The sequence below is a fragment of the Drosophila tropicalis genome, unplaced genomic scaffold (genome assembly GCF_018151085.1).
Source record: "Drosophila tropicalis isolate 14030-0801.00 unplaced genomic scaffold, ASM1815108v1 contig_859, whole genome shotgun sequence".
NCBI lineage: Eukaryota > Metazoa > Arthropoda > Insecta > Diptera > Drosophilidae > Drosophila > Drosophila tropicalis.
Genome location: NW_027173353.1, coordinates 12,102,229 through 12,121,340, shown reverse-complemented (window position 1 = coordinate 12,121,340; position 19,112 = coordinate 12,102,229). Strand labels below are relative to the sequence as shown.

The 19,112-nt window shown below is 40.2% G+C and overlaps 2 protein-coding genes across 2 annotated transcripts in view; both read right to left on the bottom strand.

Moving 5' to 3' along the window:
- The window catches only part of LOC137582574 (octopamine receptor beta-3R-like), a 35,593-nt gene extending 23,284 nt beyond the window's left edge, over positions 1-12,309 (bottom strand). The window contains 2 exon segments of the mRNA XM_068297167.1: positions 11,154-11,632; positions 12,262-12,309. The gene's annotated coding sequence lies outside the window, so the exon portion shown is untranslated.
- A 2,845-nt stretch (positions 12,310-15,154) lies between these two features.
- Octbeta2R (Octopamine beta2 receptor) overlaps positions 15,155-19,112 on the bottom strand; it is a 44,108-nt gene continuing 40,150 nt past the window's right edge. The window contains exons 4-7 of the mRNA XM_068296987.1: positions 18,723-18,821; positions 18,288-18,646; positions 18,033-18,210; positions 15,155-17,692 (exon numbers count right to left, since the gene is read on the bottom strand). Of these exons, the coding sequence (XP_068153088.1) occupies positions 17,371-17,692; positions 18,033-18,210; positions 18,288-18,646; positions 18,723-18,821 (958 nt within the window). The 3' untranslated portion in view covers positions 15,155-17,370. The remainder of the gene's footprint in view (positions 17,693-18,032; positions 18,211-18,287; positions 18,647-18,722; positions 18,822-19,112) is intronic.

Genomic DNA, 19,112 nt, shown 5'->3' with positions numbered 1-19,112 from the left:
ATTTCCTTGCCTGCCATCTGAGTGACAGGTATAGAGACTGATAGACAGACAGAACGACGGTCGGACAGATGGAGAGACAGACAGGCAGACAGGCAGGCGGACGGGCAAAAGAACTAGGAGCAGCAAAGCAGCGCAATCAGCTGACCGGCGATTGTGTTATAAATATTTCTTCAATTCCATTAGCCGCGCTTCTCTAGAAATCAGTTTCGTGTGCCGTTTGCTTAAACAACACAACAGAAAAGCACAAATCAACATCGTTACGTCGAGCCTCCTGATAGCCATTAATTGTATTGTCGTGCCCAAGAGAGAATCCGCCAGTTCCCTTTGGGGGCCATCGCATGCTAAACACGTAAGGAGCGGCTGGGCGGAACGTAATGAAAAAATTAAATCAAAAGGCACGCAAAGTGGAAAAATTAATGTTAGAACCTCACTGCATATAGAGTTGACCTAATGAATTAACGTAAAACCCTATTTATTAACAATACTAATTTAAGCGCAGTTAAATAGTTAACTAAAACTTGGCAAAAGTTAGAGCTTGAACAAATCTAGTCAGATTAGATTAAACAAGTAATACTTTGACTCATATATCAAACCTAAATTCTATCAATGCTATAATTTTAAGTAGGCGTCATTAAAGGGTCAAGGCTTATAAACTTGGGTGGCTTATACAGGAATCAACTTAGACTTATCGTGTGTATTATGGGTAGATACGATTTTCTATTGAAATAACTTGTTGAATTGTTCCCAAAGTGAAAATCGATTTAATTTCAAAAATATTTCCACTTATGTTAAGGATATACTATATCTTATTAAGTGCCTAAGGGTGTATGTGTGTATCAGGATGCGTGTGTGAGAGGGGGGCACTTGGAAAAGCGTGTTGAATGTCAAATTTAATCGCAACTAATGATGAACCTTTCATGAATGAAAAAAAGTTAAAGCAAAAAGTATGGAAATACTCTGGTAAACCCGACAAACTCTTAGAAGGTTGCGTGATAGCAGTTCATATATGTTGAAACTAAGCACAACTATACCACTAGACCACGCCCACTTGGGATTGACTTGGCAAGGGTGTGTGTGTTTAAGTGTGGCATTGAACTTTTACATCAAGGATATCCGATTCATTTATATGCAGGTGCCCCTGTCATTTGATCGACATTCTAAATGGACATTTATAATTGAATCCTCCGAGCTCACACCCATGTCAATTTCAGGTTATTTTTAGTGTTAAATGCAGTTTGGTCAGTTAATGTGAAATTCGATTGGGCAATAATTTGGAAATATATCAAATTATAATCAGTTGTACTTATACATTGACATGTTCAAATTGCAGGCTCAATGGCTCGCTCCCTCACTCTGGACATGTTAAGCGCTGGCAATTACCGATTTAGTTGTTTTTGACTTCACCACCATCCCTGATACACTTGCAGAGAAAGAGAGTATATCGATTTTGGTCAGAGGTTTGTATTGCTTCAATATATAACTAATCCCATCAATGATCTGGTTGAAAAAAGAGCAAATTTTATGACTATTAGCAGGAAATCGTAAGAGCATAGGTCCAGGTCTTTATTTATATTACATGTACTCTTTAGATAAGGGTACACCAAATGGAAGGCAAACGTAGGATGTTCGTTCCGTCGTCCCTTTCTGTTTTTTTGTTTTTGCTGCTGTCAGTGATGTATGGCAATTATGACGTAATCATGACGTTGGCCTTATGTAAATTGACATAGGACTCTTTGGATATTTCACTTTGGACTCTGGTTCCTGGCTAGCACACCATTTGTGACTTCTCTGGTTGTGTGTGTGTGTGTGTGTGTGGGCGTGAGCATTATGGCCACTGCGGTTGGCCACTTTGCCTGCATATTGAAAGTCAGAAACTGCGAGCAAATGACCAGCGGAAGTGATTAAAGTGCCAACTTTAAAGTGCTCAACTCATTTCAGGACACAAATAAAACACATAGAGCAAACACAAATTTGTGTTGCACTTAATGAACAAATTTACAAAACATTTGAGCGCAATTACCAGACAATTTAAGTCAAATGAACTGCTCTAAGCGCTGTTCTTTTTCATTTGTACATTCTCCCTTCCACTTTTTCTTGGGTGGGGCAAATTAGGGCAAGGCCGTCTTCAAAGGAGAATGGGATAAGGAAAAGGACAAAATGGAACAGCTAGCTGGTTAAGTAAATAAAAGACAAGGCTAACATTAGTCATCAAGCAAAGTGCTCGCTTGATTAGTCTCACAAATTCTACGTGCCTTTCTGTACAACTGGAAAATGAAACGAAATTACAAAACTTTTAAATAAAAATACAGACCAAGTTTTGAGCATACGGAAATTACAATCAAAGGAACTCGAAATACTTGCTCTTGTAATGTGTATGAAACAGTCATACCCTTTTGGAGAAGGGTCTATACGATTTGCTCAGACTGTTAAAATAAGTCCTATAAAACAAGGACATCTCATTAACAACCCGATTTGTTTAAATCAAGCATTTTCTGAGAGTAGTTTTACTCTCCGCTTGACAACAACTTTATCGATTTATATTTCCCAGTCAGAGTCCAAATTTATGGCTCTCCCCCAGAAAAGTAGTCAAAGAGTCCCTGAAAAATGCCGCCAAAAATTTGCATGTTCTGTTAGGTTGCCTGTTTATATTTAAATTCTGTTTCTTTTTTTGGCTTTCGTGTATTTCGTGTAGAATGTGTGTACATATGTATGTATGGATGTAAGTACTCTTTTTTGAGGGCACCACAAAAATGTTGACCAACAAATTTGAATAGCGTCCTCGTCCATTTGCTTGCTGGCACTTTGTTATTTATGCTTCTCCCCTGAATACACATACATACACATACTTTCATATAAACATACATATTTTAGTCGGCTTTCGTTTGGTTTTCTTTTTGCGTTTAATGTTCTCATTTATTTTTATATTTTAATGTGCCGCTTAGGACACAAACAAAAACATTAGCATAAAACGTTTTTTTTTTTTTCTCAGAAAAATACCGAATGCAAACTTGGCAAAAAGAGTAAGCCATATGCATATCCTACCTCCATATCCATATATGGGTATGTTAAAAAAAAAAATGTTTTTTCGGTGCACATTTCTTTGGCAGGCGACAAGTGTGTAAAACCGCACTCGCTAATTAAAAGGAATAGTCAAAGAAAATACCGAGGAGCGGACACAAAGGACTGGAATGCACAAACCCATGTATGGATGTTCATGTGTGTGTGTGTGTAGGAACAAACTAGTATAGTGTATAATAAACAGAATCACTCATTCGTCGTGTGCGTGGCCCGTAAATTGCGATTAATTAATTTGAATGGCCTTCAACTTTACAATATCCTTGTGACCAGAGCGACAAGTTTAGTGAGTGCACGTTAAGTGGTTGCAAAGTTTGGTGCTCGGATTCCTTTATTCGGTAAATAGTCGACTGGCTGGGAATTGTGTGATTAAGACTCAGCCAAGCGTTAAGAAAGCAGAGCAGCCCAAGTGAGCATGATGGTCATCGTGGTCACTCTGCAGAGACTGTCTGACTTAACCAACTATTGCAATAAATTTAAAGGCCAGAAACGGGAAAGCCGCAAAGTGTCACGTGTTGACCGCGTCGGCAGAAAAAATCAAAGCTGAAACCTTATGATTGTGAAGAAGGATATACTGGGACCGACATCAGGCACGTAGTATAATTTTATTCCATGCGGTGACCATTTTATTACGAAAACCGCCTTTGGCTTTCTGATGATACCGTTGTCGACACTCGTCGTAGCTTTTGAATTTTTGTATACCCTGCAGCCTGTACTGAAATGGGTTATATTTGCAGCATGTAATAATTAAAAACTCTCAGGAATACAGAGTCATTGTTCCTGTTGCCAGAAGGTAAGGGAAAACAGCTAACCGTTTGACCGCTTAGTTGGGATAGTAAATACAATTCAAAGTGAGTAACAGCCAAAATGGCCTTATAAGCATATTGCAGAGTACTTTAACGGATCCAGCATATAGTATTCGATATCACAAGGTAACTTAAAGCCGAATGCCTTTGTCATTTTTGCCGCTTGCTAAACCAACGCCTCGTTGATAAAAAATTTAGACAAGTGCCAGTTATTATGTTCCAAGGGCCAAGAACAACTTGTGCTCTTGCCTTTGCGTTTGCCTTTGCCATTGACTTTGCCCTTGCCAGGGGGCAATTTGGCAACGCATTATGTCGTAGATTATGGCTTATGCATTATTTATGTGGGTCAGTGAGATGAGCAACGAAACGGCCTATAATTGGATCACAAGTGGGCCTTAATGTGGCAAACGGCTGTATTAGAAAGTTTCCCGCCTTGCAGTTAGTGTCGTGGGCAGCAACTCAAATATTTCATTCCCAGATAGTTACATACAATTGCCCAGTAAATGGACAGTAATTCAGAAATTTTTTGTTGCCGACGGAAAATAAAGAAAGTGGGCTTTAAAGTTTTTAAGGTTTTTCGGTCAAAAGTCTTGTCTAAATCATTCACTAGGCAAGAAAATTTAATGAATAACAACTGAACAAGTGAAATGTCCTGGCGCAGAGCCAACTCAGCAACAACAGTAGTGGCAGCAGGAGCAACACAACGAACTGTCAAAAAGGGGACATTGTGCCCTAATGGAATTGAAAGCCGGAGCACTACAAAAGGCCAACAACGCATATCCACGCATATTAACACAGTTCCATGAGCACAGTCAAAGGCAAATGAAAGGCGTGAGGGGAAACGGAAACGGATAAAATTGTCCTGGGCCAGTCGACAACATTTTACTCAATGAATCATGGACAACAGCTGATTTATATTTATGAGTTGGCACACATACAAAAAGACTCGTATATAAGTAAATAAATTTTTAGGGTCATGTGAATCTGTGTGTGTGTAAGGGTGTATGTCTGTGTGTGTGTGTGGTGGCATTGGTGCCCTTGAAACTATTCAAGTACAAACGACAAGTGCATTAAGTGCCTCATTGTGCATTTTATATGAATGTGTGTGTGAGTGTTTGTGTCTGTGTGTATGGCCGTCATGGAGGACACTGGACAAAATGCCATGATGGCTAGGCAATGTCCTTATATCGGAGCTTCTGTTGCCGTTGCTGCTGCTGCTTGCCCGACTGAGTGGCCTGAAAAACAAAAGTCCGAATCCATGTATACGGACCACATAATTGACAACGAGCTGCTGCTGAAAATCAATTGAGAGGCTTTGCATGTACCTATTAATTCTGAGGCTTTTCCTTGTTAGTCCTGTTGCTGTTGCTGTCGCTTTCATCGATGTCCTTGCCACTAAGTCAATACAGGACAAAGACATTGAGCGCGTTCAAAGTGAATGAAAATGTTGAAATCCCGCTGCCGCTGCGCACGTCGATGCCATCTTGCCATCGGTTGTCCCCTCTACCCCCGCCACATATATCTATTGTTGTTGCGATTGTGGTTTTTGTGTTGTTGTCGATTGGCTTCAGTTAACTGGATGTAGTCGAGGATACAGAGCGAAAGAATGACATAGGGATACAGACAGACACAAAGAGACAGTGCGAGAGAGAGAGAGAGAGATAGATAGAAGCGTTGTTGGCAGCCGTGCGCTTTGTTTGAAGCCGTGTATGAGGTATGAGGAACATCAGCCACAGCAGCCGCAGGCGCGTCATTTGCGCTCTTTACTGTTTGATTAACGTTTTAACGATTTGCGCAAACAATTGCGGCAGTAACAACCGCACACTGGGCGGAAGAAGCAAACCCGAAGGTGGGTGCAATGTAAGTGCGGGAAGGATTTCATTTTGAGTTTACTCTCGGGCAGCGCTTAGAGTGACGCTTCATGCATGTTCCCCCATGTGTTCTGTCATGTGAAGTAATCTTAGGAATATTTGTGTCTTGTGTCGTGTTGCTAAAGCAAACAGTTTTTATAGTCTTCTTGTCGACAAATTCGCGCACTCGGAAGGCATGCGTGGGTGTAAACGTAGTTGGGGCTGAAGAGCCATTTGGAATGTTGCCTAAGAATAAGAATGGAGTCGAACAAAATCGAATCCAATAAGGGGTATAACATATTCATTCCTATTTCTATGTTCACTGTTTTTTCTCTCCAAGTTGACTTAGTTACGCTCAAATGAAAAATTTTGTTAGCCGCTAGATAATCAGCGCCCAAGTTACAGTTGCATAATTTCTTATTGATTCGACAGGATTTGAAATGGTTTCTGCATCTGACTGAACATGGAATGAGGACACTCTGTGGGCTGCAATCAATACTTGCTCCATTACATGGTGCCGCTTATTTACCCGTCAAGAAAGCCTTTTTAGTAAACAACCCAGAGAGTATACATATACTATATGCTGGCATCTAAGTCATTCAGTAGTCACTTTGCATATCTCGCGAAGCGGTAGCTAGCTGCACTTTGGCTTATTGCCTACGCGGAGCACTTTTCGCCATTCCAGCCATTGTTGACTTGTTTGCAAATTGGTTTTCCCAACGTCTTCTTCGTCGTCTTCGTCGTCATTGTCGTTCATTTGAAATTACTTCGTCGCGTAAATTAGGTAGCCCCCCACTCCTATTCCCATTCCGATTTTCATTCTTACTCTCACTCTCACTTGCCTATTTGGATCTGTCTATGTGTATGTATATGTATAAGTATATGTGTGTATCGTATTTTTCATCTTCTTTGTAGTACAAAATTTGATTTTGGTTTTGTTGAACGCGGCTAATTTCATTTTGTGTCAGGCCTCGACCCCTACGTCACGGCCCAGCGACCCGTCTCTCACACTGACTGATGTGGCAGAGGCAGCTCCCGAGAAGTGACGCCCGCCTACGCGTAATTTCATTAAAAAGGCTCAGGGAAAAAAAAAAATAACAACCAAAGAGGAAAAAATGTAACAAGTATGTGAAAGGCAGGGCCAGCAACTCATTTTTAACTTTCTCCTTCGCTCTCTTTGAATAACTTTAACCTTTTTTATGAATCTGTCTTTCTGCCTATGTGTGTGTTTGTGTGTGCAAGAGCTCCTTAATTAGAAGCCATTTTCACTGGCTGCCTCACTTGGTCCCTTTAAGTAAATAACCTCGTCTAATGAGCCTGCGCCTGATTGTGATTTCAATGTTGATTCTTTTGGCCCTCCGCTGTTAAATCTAATCAGGGTTCAATAAACAGCGCATCAACAGCTGGAGGGCGGCTGGGGGTGCCCCAAAAAGGCTGAAAATGCAAATCAACAGCTTAAAATTTAATTTAGGCGTTAGCTCGGTAAATAAAGTTTTGTGTACTTAGGCGGAGCACTTTCTCTTGCTCTTTAGTGCTCCACTGACCATTTATGATTTTGTCCTTTTACTAAATTCAATTCCAAAACATTTCGTTAACTTTGTTAAAAAGTCGAATATTAAAATAAGGCAAAAAGTCGCCAATGTTTGACCACATTGCGGCAACTTTTTGTGGGACAAACTTCTACGGTTACATCCTTGGCAAAAGAAGCATATCGGGCAATACAATCATTTAATCTTTCTCCCCCTCCTTACTCCCCATCACACTCTCTTTGTTTCCCTCTGTGTCTTTCTTAAATATTTCAGAGAGTAGGATGCGAAATTGTTAAGATATCCACGAAACCCAGGACCACGATAACTCAGGGTTCTACGGGAAGTTCCTTGCACCGCGTGCTTGAAAATGTAAATTGAAACAAAATAAGTGAAGAGAAAGTGTATATTTATTCTTTGGCGTTTGTTCAAAGGAAAAGTTGAGGAGCTCATCAGGCTGGTTGTAAATTGAACAATGATTTCAATTTGGCAGGTTAATGTAGACCTGAAACTCTATTGAAACCTATACACAAAATCGATAATGGCATAAATAATACATGTGTGTGGGTTCTGTTCCGCTCCTATTACTGCCGCTGCTGCTGCTCCTGCTGCTGTTGGCAGTCCGCCGCCAAAAAATAGAAGGGAAAAATGCTTAGTGAGACAATGGCCTAGGCCGACATGGGCCATGGGCCCATGGGCCAAACGAAAGGACAAAGGCAAACATCGGAGTCCTCGCTTACACATGCCTGACATAACACAAAAACGAAAGTTGAATCCAAAAAAAAAAAAAGAAAAAGTGTTTCGAGAGACTGAGAGGAAGAGAGAGAGAGAGAGAGAGTGCGAGTGTTTTCAGGGTAAAGGAGAGCTAGTGTAGTACGAACCTCTAACTATCACACAAAAGCCTTTCTCAATGGTCTCTAAAGTTGCAAAGAGAGCGAGAGAGAGAGAGGGAGAGAAAGAGAGAGAGAGAGAAAAGAGAAAGGAAAGCACGGTAAAGCAAAGCAAACGCAAACGAAAATGCAAAGAAGAATGAGCCGAGTGCAAAGCAAACAGAAGCAATGAAGGATACTTCTGCTAACATACGTATGAATGAACGAGGGTTGCCCTAAGGATCTATATCCAGACTAAGATTCTTTCCTTTTTCTTTCTCTGCAAAGCGTAAATATAAATGAAAAGTGAAATTGCCATTACAATTTTCCAGTTTGACATTTTTCGACCAGCCCCGCTTCTGCAATAGACCCAGAGAGCTTGAAGAATACAAACAATAACTGCTAAACGCCAGTATAACAATTCGTAGTAAGAATAGCAATCAGCCAAGACACACACATAAACACAGGCACACACACACACACACACACATATAGCCACACAAAGGCAGATGTCTCAGTCCTCTCAGCTCCACTTAATGACACAAACACTTTTCTGGCGTTGGCTCCATCTTAGTGGCTTTTGGCGGCGGAAGTTGTTTTAATGAGAAAACCGTTAAGCCTCTTTTCTACCCCCTCTTCGTCCAACTCCACCCCGTTAAGCTCTTACAATTCTTAACACTAATATTATTAATTTGCCACTGTATCTACTCTATGGCTATTTCATTCAAGGGCAAAGGCAAAAATCATCATGGTATTTAGAAGCTAATAAAATGCAAAAAGGCAAAATGGAGCAAAAGGAATTTCCATTTCCATTTCCACTTCCAGTTGAGTGCCTACGGAAAATGTAAAACTGATTTAAATGCTTTCTTAAGAATGTTTCCCAAATTCGTTTTTGTTTGCATAGCTGATTGCAGGGAACAAAAAAACACAAAACAAAAAAATAGTCTGGAAATTAAGTTCCTGTTGTTTCCTCACAGCGCTTGATTTTCATGTGCTGTGTGTAACAAGAATTTGTGGTTTTCTTTTTGCATTAGGTGAATGGGAAATTTAAAGGAAAGGATATGGAACAGTCATTTAAACGTGTCAATCGATTAAAAGAGTGTGAGAAGTCGGAAATATACAGATATACATTCAATGAACAGTTAAGAGTTTCTTTTTGCTAATTTTAGAGACAATCATCTTGTGGACTCTATGAATCTAAATTTATTGATATAATACCTATCTATAATGATTTTGCGGATGATAATCAAAGATTGTATACAGCAAACTCAGGCTTTGCATATGCCATTTTTCATTGATTAAAATTTCAATCACACACACACACACACACACACATTCCCTCAAATAGGAACAGAAATCCAAGACGAGGCAACATTTTTCAAACAAAAACGAAAGGAATCATCATTATGCCAGCCATGAATTTGATTAGCTTACAGCTAAATCCAAACCAGAGACGACAATCAGAATAACAACAAGGACTGACGCCACGCCCCATCATCAGCCCCTGGCCCCGTTCTCAGTGTCTCAGCCTTGCCATCTCGGAGTGGCAAACAAAAATGTCTAAAGGCATTTATTCTATTTATCATTTATCCAGCCATTTATCGAAAGACATTTGAGAAGCTGCCTTGGAGGGGGGTAGACGATGAAATATTGCAAGAATAAAAGACGCCGTTTACATTTAAAACATTTATGCGTAAATATTGCTAAAGCTTTAAGAGTATTAGTCGATGTCGATGGATAATGCATATATGTATGTACACACATCTATACATATCGTGATTGAGAGTCTCTACAGTCTGGGCATGGGGGGAGGGGGTAACGGTGCGTTCAAAAATCTCAACAAATTTAGTAAATTTGAAACCATTCGAAACTTTACAGCAAATAAAACATAGACAACGGCAAAAATCCCAAACGCAACTCTGTATTAGTTGAGTTGAAACTTTTTCGAGCGTAACGTGAAAAGTTTCAATTTGTGTATGACAATCTGTGTGGCTGTCTGCCGACCGTCAGTCTGGCTGTCCGCCTGTCCGGTTGTCCGTCTATCCGTCTGACTGCCTGTGGTATGTGTATTTGCATATGTTTGAAAGGATGTTGTCCATTTTAGTTTTCGAGTTTATGCTGGTAAAAGTTTCTCTGTATTACTTGGAACAGACTCAATTTGAATGCTAAGCAGGTGGGCGTGTTTAGTTTTGGGTTGGTGTTTTTTTGTGTTTGCTAAATTTGATTCGTATAGAAGCGAAATTTTCAATTAAGTGCAGGTGCAAACGACCTGGCTTAAGAAAATCGATAGACTTGAAAAGCTCGTATAAAAATGCAAAGAGGCGAAATGGCAACGAAACGGCAAAAAGGTGAGAAGTGCAGCAGCAGCAGCAGCAACAGCAGAAGAAGCTGCCGACCCACTTGGGGCCAACTTGGTGGAGGTGCAGGCTCAATGTAGCGAATCAAGTGGCAAATGGCAAATGCCAGCATGACCCAGCACAAGTCTTTGAACCAAAGCTCGCCATAGTATTGAAATCTTTAAAGAAGACTAAGGGAATATCCCTAAAAACACAAATATTGTCACACATAGTGAATTACCACTGTACAGGTATGTACACCATCTGATTTTATGTATCATTAGAATGCCGACAGTGTGCGCGACAATCTGGCCTACTTAGTTAATGTTGGCGGCGTATTAAAAATGTCAGACAACTAACAATTTTAACTTTGTTAAAGCACAACACGGGCAACACAGTGTGACAGCAGCAGCAACATTGTAGATGGGCTGAGGACGGGTGGAGGAGGGGGGTCAGAGGTATTCTATCTGACTGACGACCGCTGACCTCTGCTCACCGTGTACAGGACAGACAGACAGCAATTCCAATTTACGTAACCGCTAAAAATGGTGCTTAACTTGAGTTTTTTGTTTCATTCTCTCGTTTTTTTTTTTTTTTGGTGCGAGTTTCGTGCTGCGCCTGAAAGCAGGCAACACCAAATGGCGCTGGAGCTGGTAGAAGGAAGAAAGTTTCGTTTTTATTGTTTGCTTACTTGCTCAACACGCGCTATGCGTCCGCGGCAGGAATCGGTATGGCATGGAGTACGGTTGAGTATGGTGGAGTGCTGGAGGACCTCGACGCCGTCATTGTCGTTCTTCATTTGCGTTTTGCAGCTTGATGGGGTCGTTGGGGGAGCAACTTTTAGTCGTAGGCTGCGGCTGCGGCGTGCTGGTAATACCAACGGAATAACACGACAAAAAAAAAGCAACAACATATACACAGAAATATCCAAAAAGGAAACTTTTCGTTTGTTTGTTGCTTTTATCGCAGTTTATTGTTGTCGATGTGTTTCAGTTGTTGTTCTTGTTGCTGTTTTGGTTGATAACAGCTTCGTAAACTTCTTGCACGCGCGCTTCGTAATTTTTTAATGCCTTTTTGTTGTATTTGTTGTTGTGTTTGCTATCGCTATTGTTGTTTCAACAATTTAATTTGTCATTACCCCGAATGTATGTAGTAGAGCTATTTTTATTGCTGTCCAAAATGAGCGAAATCGATTTATAAAAATGGTATTTCTCTTTTGATTTTCACAAGGACTGGCCGCACGTTTTTCAAGACCAAGACCAAGACCGAGACCAAGAAACGTAAACACGTACAAGAGGCCCAGCACACACATACAGAACAAGAGTAAATTGCACAACCCCACAGATTTAGATACAAATACAGACACAGACACATTCACTGATATAAAAAGACACTGACACAACTCACGTAGTTAGACTTTTGTATCGGGTTTTGGTTATTTTGTACGTTATTTTTACGAGTGGCGGGCGAAAATCGAAACACGCACATGTGCACCAGAATAAGTATCAGAACCAGGACCAAGACCAGGACCCAGCACCAATAAAACAGCCGGCTGTTCGAGCTGGTCGAGTGGCACTTGAGTCAGACGCCAATGTCGCGAGCGCGAACACCAAAACGCTGACCGTCGCCAACAGCTGCCATAGCCACTTTGGATTCAGTTACTTTTTTAGTGTTTTGCTATGGACATGTGTGACATGTGTGGGGGACGAACGGTGGCCAGGTAGGACGGTCTTTCTTTGAACGGAGGTTGGTGGTCGATGGTCGGTCAGAGGTCTCAATTGTTTTTTCTACGGCCCTACGTTGCGTATGGCAATCGCAGTTGGGCTATAGCACTTCGGTGCTGTGGTGCGTGCGCTTCGCTTCAATACTGGCCACTAACTGAATTGTGGGCAACGTGCCAAGTCCTTTGGCGGCAACAATCAACACAAATTCACGGCGAATTCTCCGACACAAAATCAAGAGCGATTCTGCGCACTCCGATTCAGGCGGGCAAATGAACATTTGGGTTTAAAACAGAGTTGATATTTATAGTAGTAACTTTTTCAAACTTTCTGGGAGACCATATCTTAAAGGAACGACTTGCAATTATTCAAGCATTTAGGACATTTGCTAACCTTAGCCATAAGATTTAATTCAAAATTAATTTAGAGTAAAAGTGTTTTTCGTACTAATACTATATTATTTGTGGAATTCAAATCTGCTACATTTTGAATCAACCATAATGGCAGAGCAACGTGTGTGGCGCCAAGACTTGTGCCACTGCTGCTCTCACTTGAATTTGCCGCATAATCTGCTTAGCCACATACTGGGTAAAATGGCGTCTACCTCTACCTGAATCCTTGTCCGCGTGCACAGCGTCAATATTTGCATTTGTAATAAAAATATTTTGCTGCCATATCCAAAAATGTGTGCGTAAATCTAAAAGAGATTTGTTATTTCTGCTAGTGTCGCGTTCGTGTCGCGCAACACGGAAGAGGAGGGGCAAACACACAAACAACTTACAATAATAACAGGATCCAGCTGACGAGAGCAACACATGTTCCAGCTCCATGTCACTGGGATCGAGGAAGAGATTGCTGATGGGGTGCTTGTCGTCTGTTGTGCATGTCAAAGTTATTAAAATTCCATAAGAAAAGGAAGAGAAACGATGGCACCGAATTTGATTTCTATTTCTTGATTGTTGTTGTGTCTGTGGCTGAGTGTGTGTACGGATGTGTGTGTGTGTGTGTGTGACAGCCTCACTGAACGATAGAACGACTGAACGACTGACTGACTGAGTGATAGCGCACAGGACTATTTGACACTCTTTGTGCATTTAAATATTAAAATTTGATAAAAAATGAAAGAAAATTTGCGACTGCCATGGCATTTAAAATTGTGTTTATGCTTTTGACACCCAACATCCAACATGTCGCCTGTCACTTGTCAGGGCCAAATTAGTGGCATCTTGTGAGCGATGATTGTACCTGGCCCTCTCTCCCCCGTTGACCCCTCCGATCTCTCGCCTGACATTATGAACCACTATGTATTGGCAAGCAGCAGGAACGTAATGGAAGCAAGACAGAGAAGAATAGCGTGTTGGCCCCAAGAGAGTCAAGTAGCAGACGTCAAATGCGAAACGATTTCATTTGGACTTTGATGAATGAATTTTGATTTACACGCGCATTCATTATGATCGACTTTCCTTGGGTTTTGTTGTTGTTGTTTAGCTATAGGTACATAATATATTCTACGACAGTGATTCATTTAATAATAACTTTCTTCTCATAACTTTATCGGACAATTGAATACAATTAAAGATTGATACCAATATTTCAGTTTTGACATGTTCACATACTACTAGTTGACTTCAAAGACCGACTTAACAATACTGGCCAAGTGAAAGATATTAAATAAATTATGTGGGAATTGCTTGAATCAATTAGAGTACAAGAATTCTTTGGCTCACAAACACCCCGTATTGTCGTTAAGATAGTTGAGATATTCAATTTTAATTGTCAAAAGGTCACACACAAATCTGTTGGCAAATTATCAGATTAAGTATATTTCTTAATCGGCTTAAGACATTAATGAAAGGCAATAAGGACACCAAATAGCTATTGGAGGATGCAATGCAAGTCACTGTGAAGGACTTCGATTTCAATTGGATGATAAATTGTATTGAGTTATTAAGAATTTCGCAATGACATGTAACGGCACTATAAAATCTCTTGAGGTCAGCACCGACTTGTATGCAGTCATTCAATTAGTTAACATATTTTCAAAAGAAAGAAAGACATAATATTGGAACCTTTATTGTACCAACTCAACTGAATGGTTGACCTTTAGTTTCCCTTTTGATGTGTGCAATAGCTTACATAATAACAAGATGATTGTGTTCCAAATAGGCGACCAAATTTAAAGGATATCTGCTCTTCGGTTCAAACTTCTGTCGTGCCTTATATACACACCAATATTCTTCTTTTTTTTTTTGGCAAACATTTGCAATATCGCACATGGGCCACATTATGTTACTTTATGAGTTTTAAAAAATACCAATTTTAAGAATAATGGAGGGGTGGGATGAGAAGGCATGACTTTTGCGGAGGAACTTTGCCGAGTCTGTCACCTTTTTCGTAAATAAATTTAATTTATAACGCCCTATAAAATTGCAAAAACTTTTGCTTTTCTTGCAGCCCGGCCATGGAGGCTGTAGCAAGCTGGTTTGGGGCCGTATGTTGTGTTATTTAAAGTATTCAAAGTGTTTTTCCAGTGTCAAGTTGGAGTTACTTTGGTCAGGAAGGCGCAGGAATATGACAAATTACTTTTGCCAAGTGTTGCAGAAGGGAAGACTCGGAGATGGAGATGTCGAGAGGGGTTCAGGAGGAGATTAGGAGAGCGTGGCCCACTGGTATCATTGCCATGACGCCGGTTAAATTATCTGCCAAATAAAAATCACTCATACGCCGCGTGTACCAGCGCCTTTCGCCAGCGTTGCCAAGGGGCTTTTGAAGAAAATTTGTAATTTGTCAGCCAACTCGCAAGCCTTGGCAGTTATTTAGAAGTTTACAACTGTCGCCGGCAGTAATCAGCTTTACTTTTGTACTTGCTGATAATATTCTGTTAATGTACTTTCCCAGGGTTGGGTCGGTGTTTGGCTGGCTCGCACCGCATTTCCACACTGACTTCCATCAAATAAAACGAAACGAAAGATTCGGTTATGTTTATAGATTTTATGTTTATTTTCTGCATTTTCAATTTGGTTTCATGTTTTCAACTTGACTTATGATTTCTTTCCCATAATACATACATACATTTGCTTTTGCATTTGCATTTGCATTTCACAATTTTGGGTTTACTTGATGTTTTGGTATTTGGTTTTTGTTTCTTGGCTTAATGTATTTTACTCGAGGCTAAATCTGCTTGTCAGCTTGCATATAGCTACTTATTTCTAAGTTATTCTCTTCTCAACTTTTTTGTGTTTCACGTTTTTTTTTTTTTTTTTGCATAAAGTAACGAAAAGTTCAGTAGTTAAACATAACACATACAACATACAAATGTCATTAGTCATACATAATGTTAGTTTTTGGTTTTATTTAAAAAAATATAACAAGTCCTTTGGAGTTTCTTTTGTTTTCATTCATTAATAATTATCTCGATCTCGTGTTGTAAGTATGTATATAGTTAGATAGTTTTCATTCATTATGTTATTTTATTCTCTTTGCTTGTTGCAATAGTTCTTAGGGGAAAGTTGTTTAATAAATACTATGATACATAACATTTACATACGTACACACATTCTATATTATATATATATGTCTCTATATCTATGTAGATTTAGTACACAATGAGCTTAAGCTCTTTAGTTATCATTTTTTATATTTTATTTTATTTCCTCTTTTTTTTTTTTTTTTTTTCTATGGACTAGCATCGCGCATAAATAACATGGAACAATTTACTTGAATTTCTTATGACTTTATGAATACAATTTATGGCTGTTGCTGCCATTACTGTTGTTATTGTTGCTGCTGTTACCGTCTATGTTGCTAGTTGCATGTTGTTTTGGCTAAATAATAGATACGGCTTTTATTTGGTTTTTGCTTGAATATATATAAATATCGAATAGAAAATGCATTCGCATTGCTTTTCAAAGTCGTAGTCATGATTCGTTTATTGTTTGAATTGAACACTGTTGAACGTTGAGCTTGGGCCGCAATTGCTGGAATCAAGTTGCTGACTTAGTATGCAATGCTCAAGCCTTTCCCCTAACAGGCTACACAGTCAACTTAATTCCAGGAACTGCAACGCAATTGTCACACACACAAACACACATACTCACTCTCTCCGTCTTATTCTCACTCTTTCACTTATATTATTATTACTATTACGTTAAACACTTTATGCAACGGAAACGAACGCGCACTTTACTTTATTACTTACACTGTTATGTGAGTAAGTCGTAGATTGTATTGAAATGTTCGCGTCAAATCGATTTTCGATGCACTTGAACTATGCTAATAAGACTTCACACTTATTTTTGATTTTAACTGCCTTTGTTTTGTTTTTTGTTTTACTTCTCATTTTATTGCTAGAAATATTCATTCAACTACAAAGTTGCTAGAACTTAGTTAAATTTATTCAATAATTTATTTTTTGAGCATTGGTTTTGGTTTTTTTTCCTTTTTGTTTTGTTTATATCATACGATTGTCATGTCGAATAACACTTTATTCCATCCCCCACACATTTTTACCAGTTAAATGGCAGTCTGACCTATTAGATTCTAGCCATTCGAGTGTGTGTGTGTGTGTGTGTGGTTGGATAATTTATGTGTGAGTGTTTCTCTTTTTTTAATTGGCACAGTTTTGCATATAGACATTTATGAATACATACATACGATACATAGTATTTATAGCTCAGTAGTTGATTGCCTTTTCTTTGTTCTTGTTTTCTGTTTTTTGTTATTGAATAAATAGCTTAACAAATTGTAGAAACTTAGTTGAAATGATGATTTTACAACCTGCTCTTAAACTAATTCTATACTTTGTTTATACAAAAATATTAACTATTTACAATTGAATAAATAAATTATTTAGAAGACAGAGTCCTCCCCAGGCAAAGGAGGCGTAGAGGAGAGTCGGAGCTCATGTGTTAGTCGAAGATTATCATTATCATCTGGATTATAAGACGTAATTTCTCTCCCCCATTCAAGTGCTTACACATGACTGGAGGCGGTGGAGGAAGCTGCATTGTTATTCTTATTCCATTTGTTGATGTACTCCATGGGTATCTCAATTTGAATCTCCTGCACATCATCACTGGCCACCTGGGCTGGTCTAGCCACTTCAAGTCGGGTTCTGGCCATCTCCCCGCCAGCTGCTAATCGCTGCTGCTGCTGAGCAATCGGCGTCAAAAGCGCCTCGTCCCTGTATTATAAATTGTCGCCCATTTGGGACTGACGGCGATGCGAGGGAGTGGTCGAGTTCAGGTAGCTCTCTGAGTAGACGCTCTTGGCCCTCTGATCGTAGCGGAGACTCGAGCGGCGTATGTCAATGTCGAGAGGCATATGCCGATCCTTCCACCAGTTACAGAATAGACAAAGCAGTGTGTTGCGGAAGGCCTCTCGGAAGTCGCGATTGAAGTAGGCGTAGATGAGGGGATTTAGTGTGGAGTTAAAGTAGCCAATCCAGAAGAGTATGGAGACCACAATATCTGGCACCTGACACGGGCCGCAAGTCATTGAGAGTGTGTACCTGAGGAGCAGGAGAAGTAGATTAAGCGGAGCTTCAGAAAAGAGCAGTACAAATGTCCATAAATCTCTCATGCATGAGTAAGTGAGCCCTGGCTTTGCATAAATGAGAATATTTCGCGCATCTCGCGGCTTTGGGTTATTTTTTGGTTTTTGTATACTTGTGTTGTGTTTTTATGGGGTGTAAAAGACAAACACAACAAAGGCACAATATATGAGTTATATTTAATTATGCATGCTTCACATTAGATAAATTATGCCCTCAAACACAAAATCCCCTGTCAGCGAGAGCTGGGCCAGGGGCCGGGGGCAAGCCGGGAAAGACGGGAAAGCCCTCCACTCACCACAAGAAGAATGGCAGCCAGCAGAGTATAAAGGTGCCCATAATGATGCCCAGCGTGCGTGCAGCCTTGTGTTCCCGCTTCATTTTGATTAAGTGCTTGTCCTTTGTGGGTGTGTGCTCCTGCTCGACCTCGTGCAGTGTCAATGTTTTCGATGAGCCCGAGCCGCTTAGAGCTTCGCCTGCCAAAATGACAACATGAGAAATGCGGGTTAGTTGGGACTAAGTGGTTAAGGGCAACGTTTTGGCAGGGTCTCACCTGACGGCTGCATAGATGGGCGGTGCATGAGCATGGCGTTGCCGTGTCGCATCATCAGCTGCTTTTCCTGCCGATTGGCCTCACGGAAAATCGCGAAATATGTGAATATCATGATGGTGCACGGTATCCAAAATGAGATTGAGCTCGATATTATCGCATAGTACTTGTTCACGACAAACGAGCACTGCTCCGGATTTTCCTTGACAAATATCTTGTGCTCATCGGTCGTATACCAGCCAATGAAAATGGGCAGGAACGAGAGCAATGCCGGCGATATCCACGTGTTCAGCAGCATAATGCCAACCACGCGTTTTGTCATGCTAATCGGATACTTGAGCGGCTTAACAATAGCATAGTATCTAAAAAATATATTCGAAATCATGATGAACGGCTGCTGATGCCTTATTGCGGTTTAAAGTGTATCCGAGTGCTTACCTATCGACGGATATGCAACATAAATGCAAAATGCTAGCTGTTGAAAAGTACACATCCAAACTGTTCCACAAATCGCAGAGAAACGGGCTGAAATTCCATCTGAAAGTACAATAAAATTAAATATGCAAATCTATAACAGGTAATCTAAATGTCATAAGACCTATCTTCTTGTCCATTAGCATTGCCCCAAATAGTATGCTATGCAAAGTATTACTCTTTGGCAATGCCTTTTAGTGTTTATCGATTACAAAAATCAGGTGACATTGGCCTTGAAAGATAGAGACTTTCTTTCGAAGAGGCCTCCTCCCAATTAAGAGCAACCAAGAGAGGGGAGAGGGCGAGTCAAATTAAAAGCTTAAGTGCAATGAGCGCTGAAAGTGGGCTACCAAA